At 37.6% G+C, this 20,551-nt stretch overlaps 1 protein-coding gene across 4 annotated transcripts in view; it reads right to left on the reverse strand.

The window, feature by feature from the left end:
* Nucleotides 1–2,996: 2,996 nt before the first annotated feature.
* Nucleotides 2,997–20,551, reverse strand: part of EPSTI1 (epithelial stromal interaction 1) — a 289,769-nt gene continuing 272,214 nt past the window's right edge. For all 4 annotated transcript variants that reach the window (XM_073894504.1, XM_025874834.2, XM_025874833.2 and 1 more), the window contains 3 exons: nucleotides 13,769–13,842; nucleotides 9,572–9,671; nucleotides 2,997–3,134 (listed from right to left, as the gene is read on the reverse strand). In XM_073894504.1, the coding sequence (XP_073750605.1) occupies nucleotides 3,126–3,134; nucleotides 9,572–9,671; nucleotides 13,769–13,842 (183 nt within the window). In that variant the 3' untranslated portion in view covers nucleotides 2,997–3,125. The remainder of the gene's footprint in view (nucleotides 3,135–9,571; nucleotides 9,672–13,768; nucleotides 13,843–20,551) is intronic.

Below are 20,551 nucleotides of genomic sequence, written 5' to 3' on the forward strand. Positions count from 1 at the left end.
GATCTCTTAATGCTGCAAAGTGTTATTAGTTTGGGGGAGATTTCCACAAGATGGTAGCATAGGGAAATCCTGAACTCACTTCCTCGCAGCTAAAGGGGTAGGGGACAGCCGAAACTACCCCCCATCCCAGAGATGGAGGTACTAGCCGTGCCATTTTTGGACACTCCATCTAACCTGCTAGCACAGGTGGGTGCACCTGGACACAGAGCCCTCCCACCACTTTGCTAAGACAGTCAGGGGCCAGTGGTAGCAGCACCGTCTTGCTGCCTCGCTGAAGCCAGCAGCACACAGGTGGCAGGAGCATTCCCCTACTTCCCGGCTGGGGCAGGCAAACTTCAACAGTGGCAGCATTCTCCTGCTCCCTAGCTAAAATCCATGAAGTGTGGAAGGCTGCAACACTCCCCCATTCCCTGGCTAAAGCCAGTGGGGACACACAGGAAAGCCCCTTAATCACCTGGCCCTGGTAGCCAAGGGGGCTAGCATTTGTGAGCTCCATAGGAATGTAACAATCAGAAAGACAGTTCTTGGAAGGCCACCAACCCCAGGGCACTACATAGACAGAAGATGAAAACACAACCGCAGTCTTCCTGTGAAAAGGTTAATTTTCTTAACCTGGAGCTTCAGCCCGAGGGACAGGCTTCCAAAAAAAATTCGAGAGAATACTTCCAAACTCATTTTATGAGGCCAGCATTCTCCCGATACCCACACCAGACAAGGACACCACAAAAAAGCAAAATTACAGGCCAACATCCCTGATGAACACAGATGTAAAAATTAACAACAAAATATTAGCAAACTGAATCCAACAATACATTAAAAGGATCATCTGCAATTAACTGGGATTTATTGCAGCATACAAGGATGGCTCAACATCCACAAATCAATTGCAATATACCACATTAATAAAATGTAAGATTAAAATATGATCATCTCAGTATATGCAGACAAAGCATTTGATGCAATTCAACATCCATTCATGATAAAACTCATTAAAGTGGGGAGAGAGGTAACATACATAACCCACAGTTAATATCATACTCAATGGTGAAAAGCTTAAAGCTTTTCCTCTAAGACCTAGAACAGGAAAAGGATGCTCATTCTCCCCACTTTTATTCAACATAATATTGAAGTCCTAGCCAGAGCAACTAGGCAAGAAAAAGAAAGAAAAGGCATCCAAATTGCAAAGGAAGAAGTAAAACTGTTACTATTTGCAGATGATTTGATACTATAAATGGAAAACCCTAAAGATGTTGCCAAAAAAACTATTAGTATAAATGAATTCAGTAAAGTTGCAGGAATAAAATTAATATATAAAAATCTGTTGCATTTCCGTATACTAATAATGAACTATAAGAAAGAGAAATCAAAAAAAGCAATTCTGAAAAAAAAAAAAGCAATCCTGTTTACAATTGCATCAAAAAGAATAAAATACCTAGGTATAAATTTAACCAAGGAAGTGAAAGACCTGTACACTGAAAACTATAAGACATTGATGAAAGAAATTGAAGGTAATACAAATAATTAGAAAGATATTCTGTGCTCAGGGCTTAGAAGAATTAATATTATTAAAATGTCATACTACCCAAAGCAATCTACAGATTCAGTGCAATCCCTATAGAAATCCCAATGGAATTTTTCACAGAAAACAAATAATCCTTATATGGAATACTACTCAGCCACAAAAAAGAATGAAATCTCGTCATTTGTGATAAAATGGATGGAACTTGAGGGTAATATTCTAAGAGAAATAAGTCAGACAGAGAAAGACAAATAATGCATGGTTTCACTTATATGTGGAATCTAAAACAAAACAAACAAAACCCAAGCACACAGATACAGAAAACAAATTAGTGGTTGCCAGAGAGGTTTTAGAGAAGTAGGGGACTGGGTGAAGGGGATGAAGAAACACAAACTTCCAGTTATAAAATGAGCAAGTTATGGGGATATAACGTACAGCATGGGGAATATACCAAATAATATTATATTAACTTTGCAAGGTGATAGATGGTAACTAGACAGCAGTGGTGAGTTTGCAATGTATACAAATGTCAAATCACTATATTATACACCTGAAACTAATATAACATTGCATGTCAATTACATGTCATTAAAAAAATAGTATTAGTTTCCCAGCTGCAAAAACTATTTACTCTTCCAACCTTCATTCTAAGACGAAATGCAGTGCTCTCCTATATAACATGGAGTTGGGACTAGAGCATAAAGCATGGAAAACCAATATTCTTGCACTCTAAGGTCTATAACCTGGTTAAAGGGCATAAAAGTAGAACAGGAAAGCCTACCGAATTAGCTATAGAACATTTTTCTCTATTGTATAGAGAAAAGACAAGTTTCCAAAACACCTAAAAACCACACATTGTATCCATATTTGTATCTAGTTGACTTTTATATAAACAATGGCCTTTCAGGCAATTAACTGGCCCACTATGAAAAACCAGAGGAACAGTATTAGTAGGTAAATCAATACCAAAGGCAGATCCAATAGTGATTGCAGTCCTACATTTGATCTACATGGACTATAAAGAATATAAAAATGAGACCCATCAAAAGAGAAAAACTTCAGAGATTTTCATTAAAAATAAAAACAAACCATTTATACAGAAGTATTTCAAAATTTATTCATAAATGCATTTAAAAGAGTATAAAAGATTTTTTCTTTTGCTCAGGTTTGTACCCCAGATTAAGTAGAGCTTAAAATTTAAAAAAAAGCTTCCCCAACTGTGATCTGAGACTTACATAAGAATTAGCTGCTTTGAGAGACAAGCATGCAGCACCCATAGGTCTTGCACACCTGAAAATATCAAATGATTCCCTCCTTTTTCATCTTACTAACATTGCTGTAATTAGGCTTCCAATAAGATGTGAAACCAATGAGAGAAATAGTGTAACATTCCAATGGCAGTAGAAATTAAATATGAGCTCAGCAATCAGCTCCTACAAACATGCATAAATGACAGGGAAAAACCGGTCATCCCCAGTTGTTCAGAGAAGTGGGTGGGCAATTGAAATCAAGGTAAAAACCGTGAGGATAAACAAAGGAGCGTTAAGGAAAATCATCAAGTGAGGTTCTTCAAGATCAGTTGACAAAGGACAGATGTAAGTATTTCTCATACATCCTGGAAGAAAAAGAAAACAAAAATGAATATAAGCAGCAAAACAAAATTCAGAGCCTCTGTTAAGTACAAAATGAAGTTCCCTCAAAGAACACTATTATATTGGGCTTAAATGCCTATTCTTTATTTAATGATTTGTCCCAGTGACGTGTTTTAATTTTCCAGTCCCATTGCATTTGATTCAGAAAATACTCTATCAACAATGTAATGGCTTCTTGAGTGACAGCTCATCAGCTGTGTTCTTAGAAATAGGTTAACATAGGTCACAAATAATAGTGTTCACAAATACTGTCATCCACCTCCATAGTTACGGCAAGGACAGGACCAACACAGTGTGAAGCAGAGCAATTTAAATGGAAATGTATGGAGTAGAATGGCATCGTATTATGCAGCAGAAAGTTGACTTCTAAGGGGACCTCCAGGAGGGGAGCTAGACTAAATGAGTCCCTCCACCCCCCCCCACCCTGCGCAAAAGGTCAAGAAGTCTCCATCAAGCCTCCCAGAATGCTGGGCAACGTTACACTTGGGATTCAGACCATTGCTGTTCTAACATTCTGGGAAACTAAAATCTCAGGTTGCCTCATAGGTCTTGGCAAACGTGCAACTGCCCTTGAAGACACAGGATTTAGAGTTTCCACAACATTTCAAAGAGTCACACCTACTGGTATCAGAGAAAACAGAGCTTGAAGTGATTCTTTCAAAGTCCTACCCTAGTCACATCATGAAAAGTAGTAGGGGTCTAGAAAACCAAAAAATTTTTAATGTAAAAGTAATTTTAATTTTTCAAAGACTGTATCTATATGTAGATAGATATAAAGGAATATGAGACTAATGTGATTTAAATTTAAAAAGATTGAAAGATAAAGATCAATCTAATTTGTCTACCCAAAATACACTTATCAAAGACCTATTACTTAAGTGTTCAAATGATGTTGCAAGAAACAAGTTTTTCCTCTCTTTGGCTTTCATCATTGTTTTGTTGTATTTTCTGCCCTCCTTCTTTTCTTCTTCCTCAGCTTTTTATTGATTCCAGTAGTTCCTCCAAGCCCCATCTGTGAACTCTTCCCTCTCATTCCTGGGGGAGCTCAGCTGTTATCTATCAACTTCTAAATAAATGACACAGTTTAAATACATTCTGTATACTAAACTTTTGTCCACTTGTTATTTACAAAACATGTCCAGGATAAAAATTTTCATATATGGCTTCTCCTCTTTCTTTTGTATGGTGTTCTTTGATGAACAGATGTTTCATTTTAATGTATATTTATCATTTCTTTTTGGTTTATACTTTGGGTCTTACAAAATCTGCCCTAGTTCAATTTTATAAATAGTCTATTTTCTTCTAAAATTTGAAAAGTCTTCTTTTCTACTTATAAGCCTTAATCTACCTTAATCCACCAATCCATGTGGGTATTCAGTTGTCCCAATAGTATTTGTTAAAGAGTACACTTTCCCCCAACGATGTACTTTGCCTTCTGTCATATGTCAGAATTCCAGAAAATGGTTGGGTCTGCCTGTGCCAATTCCAGGCTGTATTAAATGTTTAATCAAGTCTCCATACATACTTTTTATTTTATTTTTAGTAGCGAATTGGTTATTCTTGGTTCTTTGCTTTGACTATAATTTAATTAAATCTATAAATTATTTGAGAGCTCCTTCCTATTCCTGTCTATTAACAAGGTATAACTTCATTTATTCCTTAAGATTTTTCTATAAAAATTTTTTTAAAGGTTATGTCCATTTTTGGTTTTGTCTTTTTATTAAATTTTTATTTGCAATTTATAGAAATGAAGTTTTTATAGATTGATCCTACACTTACCAGCATTGTTGTCCTCTTATTTAATAACTTAAATATTAATTCTTTTGGATTTTCTGAGTAGATAATTATATCATTTGTGATTTATAAATGTTTCTTTTCCTTTCAACCCTTGCATATGATTTAAAGGAAATTCTTTTGATGTATTTCTATTATAGATTTTTGCTCCCTTTATTAGCTAAAGAAATTTCCTAGCAGCTTTTAGCACAAACGAGTATTGAAATATATCAAATGTTTTCTCTGGATCTACTAAGATGATCATACGGTGTTTCTCCTATAATTTATGAGGTAAATCATCTCAGTTTTTCTGTTTTGTTTTGTTTATTCATTTGTGATAAATCAAGCTTGCATCTGGGATAAATCCAATTTGATAAGGATATATTATGCTTTTTAAAGAAATTTATTATTGAATCTGTCAAAATTTTGTTTGTGATTTTTTAAATCTGTGTTTATGAGTGAGCCTATATTCATATTTTTTTTTCTGTATAGTCTGTGTGTGATCTTGATTCAAGTTATATTCACTTGCTTAATTCTTTGGAGATTATCTTCTCTTTTTTTATTTATCTGGAAAACTTGGTAGACTTCCGGAATAATCTGTTTTTTGAATACTTAGTAGAGCTTTTCTGCAATCTGTCTAGGCCTGGTTTTTATTTTATGCAAAGGGACAGTGACAAATTAATTTAGATAGTGTTTGTATCATTTTGAATTCCCACCAACGATGTGTGAATGAACCCTTCTCCCCACAGTCTTGCCAAAAGAGTATATTGCAGATCTTTTGTTCTTTTGCCAAAATAGATGAGAAATGGTATTTTTATTTAGTTCTTAATTTGTGTTCCTTTTATTGTGATGAATTCATTGAGTGCTTTAATTCCAAAGATTGTTTCTTTATTCCTAGAAGTTCTATTTTGTTCTTTTTCAAATCTTCTTGGTTGTCTTTGTCTCTTGTTTTTGCTCATTGCTTCAAATCCAATATTTGTTCCATCAAGTGTTTTATACATAGCTATTTTAAATTTAGTATCTCAGCATTTCAGTATATCAAATCATTTGGTTCTAAATCTTTGTTGTTTTGCCAACCGTCAATCACAGCCACCTGTTTCCTTGTGCCTGTGCTAAGTTCCAATCACTGTCTTATGCTTGGGATAGATCAGTGAACAAAACAATCAAAGGGCCCTGATTGATGCAATATGGAACATACATTACCTCAGAGAGAGACTAAGAGAAAACAGTAAATAATACATATAAATAAATAATGTTAGAAAGGTATGTTAGAAGTTGCAGAGTGCCATGGAAAAAAAAAAAAAAAGTGAAGCCCAGAAAAAGGATGGCTAGAGCCAGGGATAAGGGCACAAGTGCCAGCATTAAATAGATGGCCAAGGAAACCTCACTGAGGTGGGATCAAGAAAAGGCTTGGAGAACAAATCATATGGAGAAGAGTAGAGAGGGAACAGCCAGTGCAAAGGCCATAAGGTGAAAGAAGCCAGTTCCTTAAATTTGCAAAGAGCAACAGGAAAGCTAGTGTGGCTGGGAGGAATGAGGAAGAAGGGAAGGGCAGTGGTAGGAGAGCACCAGAGGGATAAAGTGGGGTCTAGAGCAGGAAGCACCTGGTGGGCTACTGTACGGACTTTGGCTTTTACTCCATGTGATTTGGAGAGTCATGGGAGCCACTGAAAGATTTTTTTTTTAAAGATTTTATTTATTTATTTGACAGAGACACAGCGGGAGAGGGAACACAAGCAGGGGGAGTGGGAGAGGGAGAAGCAGGCTTCCCGCAGAGCAGGGAGCCTGATGTGGGACTCGATCCCAGGACCCTGGGATCATGACCTGAGCCGAAGGCTTAGGTCTTAATGACTGAGCCACCCTGGCGCCCTGCCACTGAAAGATTTCAAGGAGGAAAGTGACAGGATCTGGCTTCTGTTTCAAAGGGATAACTCATATTGAGAATAGGTTGTATGTGGCTAAGTGTGGAAGCAAGGAAACCATCTAGGAACTATTTCAAGAATCTAGCTGAGCACTAACGGAGGTTAGGATGATGGTGGTGGAGGTAGTGAGAAGCTGCTGGTTTGTATATATTTGGAGGAGAAGTCAAGAAGAGTTGCTGATAGATCAATTGTGAGTGACGTGAGATGGGTTGTACCAATATATGAAAGGATAAAGTGCAAATGGAGCACTCGGGTAGAAGGAATGAAAGGTTAACTTTTAGACATGTTAAGGTTGAAATGTCCACTAGAGATGCAAGTAGAGATGTTGAGTGGATAAATGGATATGCAAGTCTGGAGTCCAGAGGTCAAGGCTGGAATTAGAAATGTGGGAGTAATAAACACATAAATGGTATTTAAATTCATGAGAATGAATGAGGCCACCAAGGTGTTAAGTGAACATAAAGTTCAGAAGGTGATCCAAGGTGGAACTCTGAGGTGCTCCAATGTTGAGAGGACAGCAAGATACAGGGGACCCAGCAAAGGGGAATGAAAAGGAGTAGCCACTAGGACTGGTGGAAACCCAGGAGAGTATAATGCCCCAGAAGCCAAGTAAAGGGCTTCAGGGAGGAAGGGATGATTCACCATGACAAATGATGCCAATAGGTCAAAAGAGGAAGACTGGAAAATAACCACTGGACTTTGTAATGTGGACAACATTAGTGGCCATGGCAAGAGCATTATGGTTGGACTGATAAAGTCTAAATCATGATGCTCGCTTTGGCAGCACATATACTAAAGTCTAAATCATGATTGAAATGAGTTTAAGAGAAATGGGAAGAAAGAAATTACAGACAGCTAAAGGATAGATACCTCTTGAAGTTTTGCTTGAAAAGGGAACAAAGAAACAGAACAGTAGCAAGAGGGAGAAGGGTATCAATATAATTTATATTTCTGTTTTATGCTGATGGGAATTTTCTAGTTCAGATGAACATTTGACCATTCAGGAGAGAGGGGAGTATCATTAGAATAAAGTCCCCTGGTAGGTGGATGAGAAAGAATCTGGTCCCCAAGGAGAAGCAGACATAGAGGGAAGGATGTCTGTAGGGAGGTGGAGGTGGGGCCCTGAGGAAGCTCTCGCCTTTCTGTCACTGCTTCTTTCAAGTAAGGGAAGAGCCGATAACCACCTTGGGCTTGACCAAGACTATCCTACTAAGGAAACTTTAATAACCTTCACACATATCAAAAGAAAATGATGTTCTTTTCTTTTTATCCATGAAGAATCCAAGCAGAGATTTATAGCTCACTTCCGTAAAGCCTACCAGTAGTCAGTGGTGAGCTAGATTTCCAAACCCTCATTCCCTTAACAGCAGCCCACATGGTATTCATTTACTCTCTCCCACCATCTTCCCCTCCATTCCAGGTATTTTTCTAAGTACTTTCTAAATTTTGAGAGTTGGTAAGTGGAGGAGAAAATGTGCAGTTTCCAAGTCTTGTCCAAAATCCGAGTTTCAATCATGTCTCACAACTTATAAATTTCATGAACTTGGATAATGTCTTCAGTCACAATGCCCCATTTTCCACAGGACTCCTACTCATCTATTCTTATGAATAAATCAATAATTCGTAAATTGTAACTCTTGATACAAAAATATGTGTTTTCTTTTCTCTCTCTTCCATGTTGTCCCTATTCTGAATGCCATAGTGATACACATGAACGTACATTATGGATACACATCCAGTATCATTCCTTGCAAATTTGCCTACATTCAATTATCTTCTATATATGTATATAGAAGATAGTTGAATATATATATATTTGTGAAATCTATTCATCAATTTTAACTACTAAATGCCTTTCAAGAAAACATGCATAAGATTTCCAACAGATTGTCTTCTCAAAAATTATCTTTTGTCCATCAAGTATTTATTAAAGGGTGGTCTGTAGAGTTTCCAGCAAGCACTTGATTATTTTGTTGTATTTTACCAGTTTGAAGATTTCTATCTGCTCCATTTTTTTTAGTAGGTACATATGCGCTTGGGCTTCAATTAAATTATAAAACCGAGTGTAGTTTTGATTCTATACACATTGCAAAGCCTACAATTATACACATTGCAAAGATTCAGTGCTGGTTCAATGATATATTGTACACACAAAACACATTAAACACATATTACAACACAGTTACAAGGTTTTCTTCACAGAAATCCATAAGGACATTTCATTTCCAAAAAGTGCCTTTTGCTGTAGGGTTTTTTAAAAAATCATTTTGTAGTGAAAAATTAAATACTGGCTTCTTTGATGTGCTAGTTTCACTGAAAGAATATATTACTAGAGAATGCTTACTATTTTTATAACCATATTGCGCTGAAAATCCTCTTAAAAAAAAATTTCATTTGTTTTTGTTGTAGGTCTGGGCAAGGGGTGATAAAAAATCTTTACAGTCTAGGCAATCACACTGAGAACAAAGGGCAGGTGTCATTTTTTATTTTGATTGGCCAGCACTGAAACCAGGACTTTCTCCTCTCTAGAAACTATTGTGGAATTTACAGTAATCACCCTGGCTGACTGCCCATCACACAGCTGAACAGCACACCCAAAAAATAGTATCTTGGGGAGAAAGCCACAACATATTTTTAAAATTCTCATTGTTTTTACTCTTCAACTTTGAAAGCTTTTTTTTTAAGAGAAAAGAAAAAAAACTCACCCAGCTGTTACCACTATTCATATTCCAATGGCCTCCAACGTGCTCAAAGCCACCTGGTTGACTTTTGCCTTGGAGCCGGTCCAGAAAAATATTATTTACCCTTTAAACAATGAAAAATGTGTGTAAGTGGAAGGCTTGCTACAGGGCTGAGAGATTTTTGAGAACCTAACATGCTGTATGAACTGACTGTGAGGATTGCTTTCCCCCCTCAGCTTAGAAGTAATCTATAGAAAACTTCTTTTCACATTAGCCACATGACATGCTGTTAACAGCCCTTTGCTGGAACTGGGGCCATTTATGGCCCCAGCCAGAGGGGGCACAATTCTGAACTTCAGAGCTTCAGTCCTTCATCTTCTACCAGTTCAGCAAGAGCCTTATTGCCCAGCAACCATACCCCTCCAGGCCATGCCAGGTGTGAACTCTAGAGGCTGAGGGGGGATGAAAGCTTCAGCAAGACCTGAAACATGAAGGGAACCAAAAATAGCTCTGTGGCACTATTGTTGCAATGGAAATGTCCCTCCCATATGCCCTGTACCCCTCTGCCAGTCTTGCTAAAGTAAATCCCATAAGTGCAAAGTAGAAGGAAAATAGGAAGAGAGTATAAGAAATGGGAAATATCAGAAAAGGGAAACTCAAACTTTCAAAAGAAAGAATGGGTATATCTTTTCCCGATGTTTGGTCATTATTGCAGCAATCAATTTCAGAAATTAAGGTTAACACATAGAAGGTAAAACCTTAAGGAAAGGCAAGAAAATGATTATCATAGAGGTCAGAATAAGGGATAACTGTAGGGTGGTGGTTATATTCTATTTCTGGAGCTGGCTACTTGGATGTTCACTCTGTAATTAATCATTCTAAATACTTGTTTCATGGATTTTCCTGTGTGTTATAGATTATAAAAAAAAAAAAAACCAAAACTTCCCATGGCCACCATTCTAGTCTAAATCACCATCCTCTCTCATGTTGCTTTTGCTTCCACTCCCACCCTCTGTAATTCATTCTCCACACAACCACCTTACTAAATTATAAAAGGGATCATGCCTTCCTTTTGTTTAAAACCTTCCTATGATTTTCCATTAGTCTTTTTCATTCATTTAAATTCAACTTAATTAAAATACAGCATATTATTAGTTTCAGAGGTAGAATTTCGTGATTCATCAGTTGCATATAACCACCAGTGCTCATTCCATCAAGTGCCCTCCTTAACGCCCATCATCCAGTTACCCCATCCCCCCACCCCCTTCCCTCCAGCAACCTCCAGTTTGTTTCCTAGAGTGAAGAGTCTCTTATGATTTCCCATTAGTCCTAGAATAAAATCACTGGCTTACAAAATCTTGTATTTTCTGGCTTCTGCCAACCTCATTGCATCTTATTCTCTTCCTCACCATCTATAATCCAACCACTTGAGACTCAAAAAGTCCAAACTCATTCCCACTTGAGGGCCTTTGCATTTTTTTCCTACACCTAATAATAGGGGACATCTAAGTGTATGATTTTGACCCCAATCTCTATGTGACTGGCTCTTGTCCTTTGATGTTATCTCTTCATGGAGGAACTGTCACCTCCAGTCTCTCCCCACACATACATGTCATTGTCTGAAATACTCCTGGTGTTAACTTGTTGACTTCTATTTCTTTTCTCCAGATTGTAATTTCCATGCAGTCAGGGATGTTCTCTGCTATCTTATGCCGATTCCCAGTGCCTAGAACAAATCCTTCACGGAGTGTGTCCTGATAGGTAAAAAGTGAATAAATGAATAATCCAGGTGTACGGTGCCCACATCTGCCTACTTCTGTGACTGCAGCTGCATAATGAAACCACCAGTGAGGGTGAGTATAGGCTGCAAAACAGCCCAATGTCCACAGCTGTCAATTTGTTCACACACTGTGAAGACTGATGGCTTGTCATGTACACAGGTGATATGATTCACTTTTGAGCATCAGTTACTAAGAGGACAGCACAGTGGGTCAACAAGAGATCATAGGTGGTAAAGAGATTGTTTTTTCTCAATTCCTATTGCGAATTCAAAGGGAAGAAAGAGTACCAGTTTATAGATTTGTTTACTAGTCTTAGAAAGTGCATACATTTTATTGCTGTCAAACCACTGCTCTGGATTTCCTTCTAAGGGTTAATATGGATAAAAACTATTTGAGGATGGTTCAAGTTTCAGTAAATCAATTCAGTTCACTCCAGTTTTCAGCTCATAGAGCAGATCTTTTCAAGTCCTTGATGCCCATGCTTTGTCTTTTCTCTTTGAAGTTTCAGCTGTCTTCTCTTACTTGGAAAGTTACCATGGGTCAGGTTCAGGTGCAGCCAGGCTCAATCAATATAGGAGGCATTGGAAAAGCTTGTGAGGAATTCCACAAGCTTTCAATTATAAAACAGAGTTGAGTTGTCTGCTATGTCAACTTCTAAATAGTAAAAAGCATGTTGTCTTTTTGACTCTAATAAAATTATGTCCCTGGAGAAAACCTAACTTATGGCCTCTACACATACACACCCACAAACCCCCCCCCCCCGCACACACACACACACAGCTAGTGCTATTGCCCTCAGCAGGAACAGTCACAGTGATTTTATTCATTAAGAGACTACTGAATGAGTATTTTCATTTAACATGCGAAAGCCCACTGTAAACTCTAAAGGACAATACAAACATATGCTCTCCTCAAAAACCGAGAACATAAAATATGTGTTCAAAAACTTGATCAGTTACCTCAAAACTGGTTACTGAGGTTTTTACCCAGAGAGATTTCCTCTTAGATTAAATTTGCATCTATATTTAACTAGAATCAGTAAAAAGAGAAAATAAGGTGTAGAAAATAAATAGCCCCACCAATATTTAGGTATCCAGTATTATGGAAATAAAGAATGAGGGTCAAGTTTCCTACAACAAGAAATTAATCCTTTCCACCTCTAATCAAATAACTTTCATTTTTATTGGATGCCCACCGAACATGAATTTCTTAGCAAGAGGGCCTATTAATGTAACATATCACACTATCTTTAAGATGCTTAAAGCTTTACAATCTAATCAATCCTCAGAAATTCAGAGAAATAACTGGCTACTTACTAACAACCAGTGTTAAAGAAATGCACTATCAGGTTTTTTAGTAGAAATAATTTTAAAGAGAAAAACCAATAAGAGACTAAACTATTTTATATCCTACTTTATTTAAAAAAAAATAGCAATAACTGTTACCACTTACCCAAAAAAATAGCCTACCCAGTGTATCAGAATTTTGATGTTGTCTTTTAGTCAGAGAAAACCACATAAATTTGACAGTTTAAAACTATTTTGACTGGACTATGGAAGCAGAATAATCCAGTCCCCCCCGCAGAAAAATTATATGAGTACCCATCCATAGTTCACAGCTCCAGCAGAATTGGGAGCTTCCATTAACACTTTGTAAAGTCTCAATTACAAAATGAAACCACCACAACTAAAAAATACACATTAGCAATAGGGAAATGTTAAACATATAAGTGAAACCACTCAGCTTCAAAAGAATTTGCTCTTTTAGATCAGGAAAGCCTTTACATTAAATTCTTCTGAGATCCTCAAGCACACTTCAATAAACTCAGATAACCCCAGTGCCCCCAGGAAAATCCTAGAATAATGATAGATATGGAGGTAATTAGCACTGGCCCAACATCAATATGGTATTTTACTGGGTACTCTCAGTGTCTGATACTAGGGATAAGAGAGTACTTACAATGTTAAAAATTGTTTAATGGTTCTATCTTAAGATATTTTTCCTAATATGTTAGTCAATATAAAATAGTTCTTGTCTGACCTTTCATATTCAAGTATGAGTATCTCACCATCTGTACGAGTTCAATTATTCTAAAGTTGTCTACAAATAGTAAAAGATTATCTCAAAGTAATAAGATTCTTTGTCCCATGGGAGGCAAATTAAGTATCTCCTAAATAAACAAATAGCTTGACAGCATGATTCCGTTTTCTAGTGTGAATTTATACCACCTATCCAGAAAAATTGGATATTGCATGTGTATGTGTGTATGTATGTAGCAGTTGGCATCCTCACATACATACCATACCCCAATAATATAGAGATTAACAAGGTAATATAGATTCCAAAACCATGTCCAATATGACTATAGTGTTTTCTTAAAACATTGCAAAAACTGGTAGTTATTTTAATCAAGGATGCTTATCTTATTAGCCATTTATACCTCCTGTGTTCAGCTTGGTGGGTTTTGGTTCTTTCTTCCTCCTGTTGTTGTCGGTTAAATTCCAGTAATTCACTCTAAGAACAATAAAAGTTTTAAAATATGGCTTTCAGTTAACATGGTTGTACAGAAGATCCCCAAATCAATTACATATTTAGCCTGAGCTGGTATAATATTTTATTTTTGAAACTTCTACTTAAGTACCATTTCCATGTGAAATTATTTTCTTATATAATTAGGTAGCAAAAATAATTGTGCCTGAGTCAAACAATAGCTCTGGGAGTATAAAATTGTAAGATTAAAACTCCAATGTGCATGCTCAAGATATTAGACTAATAGGTACAACATACACAGAGGAAAATACAGTATGAGTCAAACTCACCTGTGTCTTCCAAAGAAAAATCACATCAGTTGTTCAAGAAATGTCACACAATACTACTTCCTGGTATTTCTCTAACATTTCTTTCCCAACAAATTTATAGCAGCTTACAAATAAATGATGGACTCAATTCTGTAGTGCAATTCCATTAGGAAAACATTCTGCATCCTGGAGAATAATCAACTTACCTATTATTGACTAATTACTTCTAATACCAGCAGAACTTCGGACTCCCTAGAGGGGATACTTTGCTTCGGGTAGGAGATCGTGTTACTACAACTAAATCTCTGCAGCGGACATTTTTTTTTTTTTTTTAAAGATTTTTTTTATTTGACAGAGAGAGAAACAGCGAGAGAGGGAACACAAGCGAGGGGAGCGGGAGAGAGAGAAGCAGGCTTCCCGCGGAGCGGGGAACCCGATGCGGGGCTCGATCCCAGGACTCTGGGATCACGACCTGAGCCGAAGGCAGACGCTTAACGGGTGAGCCACCCAGGCGCCCCGCTGCTGTGGACATTCTGATTTTTTTCCTAGAAGAGGTAACTTCCAAACTTAGTCACTCTGCTTATGGTATTAAGCCAAAGAACTAGGTGCCAGGATTTCTCTAGTAGTCAAGTGCCTTCCTTGAGGCCGACTGATTTTTAACCCCTTTTCAAAGATAGGAAAAGGCAAAGGATGAGAGTTATCAGAACCGTGTCCTAAGTTAGCGCGCAGGTCAGAGGATTTTCTGGTAGGGAGAATGCTGACATATCTGGATTAAACACATGCCAACACATGTATTTTTTAACCACAAAATGTCCTGGATGCAAAATATAAAATAAATTCAAAGTTCAGGTTGACATTTTATTTTTTAACTTTATTCAAAGGTCTTCTAACATTACACCATCCCCCAAACAAAGAGGCTGGTTTCATATACTGTGATAACCCAAATATATCATCAATCCTTAAAGCACATTATTTAATTCTAATTGCTATCCAGCACCACCACCAGGAGAAAAAAATCGGAGAGTTTTCTAAATAATTGAACAATATTCACTCAACCGTTCTATAGGCATTCATGCACTAGATGCCAGGCCTTGTGCTAGAGACTCACTTTCCTGCAATGACAAAGTCATTTATTTCATTTTATTTTTTGTCACTATAATGTATGAACATAGTTAAAAGTCTACCAAGTAAGAGAGCTACTTATTAGTACTACCAAGCCTTATACTAAAATAAAAGAACCTCCTGTCCTCCCCCATCAACCTCCAAATCACTTTCAATTCCTGTGTGTGGTTTATCTTCCAATTACCTCCTTCTTAATAGTATGCGTATTCTTCTACTTCTTAACTTTGAAAAAACATACACCTTATGACTTCTTCCAAATGAGTTCTGGCTTTTCCTGCTCTATGTTTTAGCTTCCAAAATCCTGCTGGTTCCTTTTCTTTACTGCAGTCTCCAACCTGTTCTTTTACTCTTACTGGCTTATGGCTTTGAAAAAAAAATTTTGGTGGGGGTTGGTGCAAGGGTGGTGCAGTCTGTTAAGCATCGAACACGTTTTGCACTCAGGTTGTGGTCTCAGGGGTTGTGAGGGGGGCTTCGGGCTCAGCATGGTGTCTGCTTGAGATTCTGTCTCCCTCTCTCTTCCCCCCTCCTGCTTGTGTTCTCTCTCTCCCTCAAATAAATAAATAAATCTTAAAACAAAATTTTCCCTTTATCATCTTTTCAATGGGCTTTAGGGAGAGAGGGACTAGAGGTAAGCAAATGAAATATTTTGAAGGTACAGTGTTTAACCAGAACCTAACATTTTCCAACAAAAATTTTACCAGAATTCTGTTATTTGATCCTTACAATAATTCCCAAAGATAAGCAGATAAATAAAATATTAACTGATGAGTGAAGATTATGCCTATTTTACAGATGAGGGAACAAGATCAGAAACTCAGCTTAAGTAACTTATCAAGAGCTAAATGGCTCATTAGTCGCAAAATAAAGACTAAAACTTAGACTTTTTTTTATCTAATCTCCTGAAAGATGCATCCAAAATCGGCATTTAAGAATAACTTGTCAGTAGCTCATCATACTCAAGTATAAATGCCAGAATATAGCCCCTATTTAAACTCAAAAATTCTAGCAGAACATATCTAGCTTAAATAAAAAACTCTCTTGTCAAAGGATGCGAATTCTTCTCACATGCACTAACCCTTTTCTCCAAGGAGCAACTTCTGATATCCAGTCCATCCTAAGTTTAATAACATGAACTCTGAACAAATTAAATTCTCATCAGTTCTAGATATGAGATAAAGACAAAAACTATAAAAGGCATATATTCCGGCTATACATGAATATTATTACGTATTTCTTCAAACTATTTTTTTCAGCCTTGGCAAAAGTGATCCTGTAGTTCATCTGGAAAAAATATGCAATCATAGCCATGAACAAAAAGAAAAGAAATGAGGGAGAATCAGATTCTCCAAATATTAAAACCTATCATGAAATTACAGCAATTTAAACAATTTGATTGAGTTCAGGAATCCATGGAAATGTAGTTTACCACAAAGTTGTATGCTAAATGCATGCAGGAGAGACAATTCAATGAATGATGAAGAACTAGCTAACTATTCCTAGAAAAATTAAAACTAGATTTTTTAAATATAAAAATAAATTTTAAAAGATGGAACCATAGGAGTTTTCACAGGAGGCTTGGGTAAATTTATTTATAGGGGTAGAGCAAGGAAGGTTCAGAAATCATAAAGGAAAATGATTGGTAAATTTGCATAAAAATGCAAAGCTTCCATCGGAAAAAGTAGCATAAACAAAATTAGAAAACAAACTTAAAAAAATGTGTATAACACATATAAACTAATTCGATTATTCTTTCATTCATTCAATAACATCTGAGTGTTTATTATGAGCCAGGCTTGGATCTATGTGACAGGGATACAATAATGAACAAGTTAAGAGGAGAACTTTGCTCCTTAAGAGATTCTACTCTAGAAAAAAGGAAACCCATAAACAAGTGAGAAATATATCCAGTTGTAATCCTATGTGGAGGATTAAACACACTGATGTGAAGCTCAGTTACTGTTTTAGATCAAGGCTCAGGGGAAGCCTGAGGAGGTGGCCTCATATAAACTAATGAGAAAAAACAACAACCAAACAGAGAAAGGGCCAAAGGATAGGAAGGGAAAATTCACAAAGTACAGATTGCTTGTAAATTCAAAATGGTCATCATCTTCATGCACAAAGAAATATAAATCAGAACAATGAGATAAAATTTTTCTATCATACTGGAAAAAAACTAGAAAAGATCAACAGAAAAACAAGTATGGTCAAGCACTTTGGTGACATATCTAAATTAGTGAATACTGATTTAGTTTTTGGACAATTTGGCAACAACCATCAACAGGTAAGATGCACACCTCCTTTGCAGAATTGTTCAAAGGTACACATACAGGGATAGTCACAGTTGTAGTATTGAAAAGTAAAAGTTCAAGAGAAAGTCTTAGTGCCCATTAATAAGGAAATGGACCAGTAAGTTAAACAATTTTCACAATGGAATACCATGCAAGAGATACAAAGAATAAGGTAGATGGGAGAGAAGGGGAGGCACCTACAGAGGGACCTTTAAGATATATTAAGTAATAAGAGATAGGTTCAGAGACCAAACTGATGGTTGCCAGAGGGGAGGGAGGTGGGGGTTGGGCAAAATGGGTAAAAGCTTCCAGTCATGGAATGAATAAGTCATGGGAATAAAAGACGTAGAAAAGGAATACAGTCAATGATAGTGTAAAAGTGATGTATTGGGACAGATGGTAGCCGCACTTGTGGGGAAGCTAGCATAGGTATAAACTTGTTAATTCACTAAGTTGTACACCTGAAACTAGTGTAACATTCTGTGTCAAATACTCAAAAAACTTTTTCTCATGAGACAAATAAAATAAATAGAGGGGGAAAAAGATAGGTTCAGAGCAGTTTTCTTGGGACTATTCCATGTAAGTAGAAAAGATACATCCATTTCAACTTTTATATACAGATGTGTATCATATTTAAAATAATTTTATAAAGAACATACACCAAAATGTAATTATCACTGGGGAGAGAAGCATGGAAGGTGGATAAGCGGGGTAAGGAGCTTTAACATCACATACAATTTTTGCTTTCTAACTTTCGATCCATGGGCATACATTACTTCCTCATACTATCAACAGAAATTTATCTGCATGGGAGGCCATTTCTGGTCCTTTATATTTTCCTCTATTTAAAAATCCTAATGAATACATAGTTTTTTATATGTGAAGATGTTAAAAAGCAAAACACTACATTCTGAAGCCAAGAACTGCCAGGGAGGAAGAAAAGAGGGCAGAAGAGAAGTCACACGCATCCTCCTATGACAGAGCAAGGACAGGGAGAGGAGAAAACACAGAGCAGGAGGGAAACCGAGACAGAGCTGATGAGGCATCACCATGCAGGAACATCGCTCCAGATGGCAGAGGGGAGGCTCTGGCAACGCTGCACTCAGGATTATTATTCTATATCTATCAAAGCTTATTTACTAGAGAGAGGCTGGTTTTCCTTTGGTACCACGAAGGATAATTTCAACTAATTAATTTGTTCTGCTGAATTGACAGCCATTGCAGATGCATCCGCAAGCCTTATAAGCATATCCTTGGTTCATTTACTGGTTTCTCATCCAGAAGTGCAATATCTAGTCGGACAGATTGTTCTTATTCCAAGGACTGAGCTTTGGACATTAAGGACATCAAAACACTTTTAAGCAGGAGGAATATGACACACAGCGTCTGAGAAACCGTCAAGCCTGTCCCACTCAACACGCATTTGTTAAGTACCCATTGTTTTCCAGACACCTGGATTCAGGCTGAAGGTACGGATGCAAATAGACACAGCTCCACCCTGAAGGAAACCATAGTGTAACGAGGGAGACAGGCCAGAAACAACCATGAGACGAAACACAAAGAGATGTGTTGCGGAACACCAGTTCAAGCAACAGGACATGGGGCTACGAAGCAACGGGTGCAGAGAAACAAGGAGCAAATATTGCTGGATGTTGTTCAACAATATACGTGGGTCGTGAAGGCTCCCAGAGGAAAGAGAGCATATCTTCTCATTGCTTTCCACATCTCGCTACATTCAGATAGAGCTGCATACACAGAGAGCACTGAAGAAATAGGATAAATAAAATAACATCTTGGAGATGCTAAGAGCAGAACCTGCTGTAAACATTGGCCAGAGTGGGGTAGGTAAATGCGGAAAACACAGCAAACCGTGCCTCTGTCTTTGCTCACCCTTCTGGTGGGGTTGCTCTTGCCAGGGACAGGCTGCTTGGCCGGGTTGCTGCAGAAAGTGCCAAAGATCAGCCGGGGACCCAAGCTAACAACAGAAAGTAGAAGGTTCACCATTTCCTGCTAGAGGATGTAGAAGTTGCTCCTCTGTGGTCCAATGTACCAAAGGGTCAACCACACGACAGCCAGGTGTGTGAGCAGGACACTGGAGAAACCTGAGGTGGCCAGAGTGAAAGGGATGCCCCAGAGCAAGGCTATCGTGCAGTCACTGAAGAGTAAAATAGGGTCATTTTGAAATCATGTCTGAATCCCAGTGAGGCATGTTCCAACATGGTTCAGCTTGACCGCTTCATGTAAACATTAAAGTGCCGTCGCCTGGCCAGGACAAACTTCTCCCAGGAGAGGGTGTTCTCTCAACTCAAGAGGGAAAGGATAGTGGAAGCAGGAGAGTTGATGACATGGATGTTAAAGAACCCCTTCTTTTGAATGCTTTTTAATACAAGAGAGGAGCTGTATGGGGAGGGGACAGTTTAGAGAGGTCCTGGTTTGGGGGCTCCTCACAGCAGTACCTTTGCCCAGAAGGACAAATACGGCCTTCACTAAGGAAAAAAAGTGGAAACCACTTCAAAAAATTAAGAGGAGACAACCAAATCAAAAGAAGTAAATATTAACGGGTAAAGTAGGGGAGTCAAAAATGCATTAATAATGTGTATTCTCCTTTCACTAATTATTGTTAGTTCTACCATTTTAATATAAAGAGAAATGGACTTCCGGCTATAATAAGCATTGAATCACTAGCTCTCTTATCTCCCAACCCAGAAATATATCCTATCAACGTTCTTCTTTTAAAAAATATTTCTCATAAAAGTTACGTATTCATTGTGGAAAATGTAGAAAGTGCAGAAACTATAAAGGAAGACACAGAGGTGCCTGGGTGGCTCAGTCAGTCAAACATCTACCTTCGGCTCAGGTCCTGATCCCAGGATCCTGGGATGGAGCCCTGTGTCTTCGGGCTCCCTGCCCAGTGGGGAGTCTGCTTCTCCCTGTCTCTCTCTCTGCCCCTCCCCCTGCTCATGCTCTCACTTTCTCTCTCTCGAATAAATAAAATCTGTTTTAAAAATAAAAAAT

Source organism: Callorhinus ursinus, unplaced genomic scaffold (genome assembly GCF_003265705.2).
Source record: "Callorhinus ursinus isolate GAN/ISIS: 27379988/994484 unplaced genomic scaffold, GSC_fseal_2.0 scaffold7, whole genome shotgun sequence".
Lineage (NCBI taxonomy): Eukaryota > Metazoa > Chordata > Mammalia > Carnivora > Otariidae > Callorhinus > Callorhinus ursinus.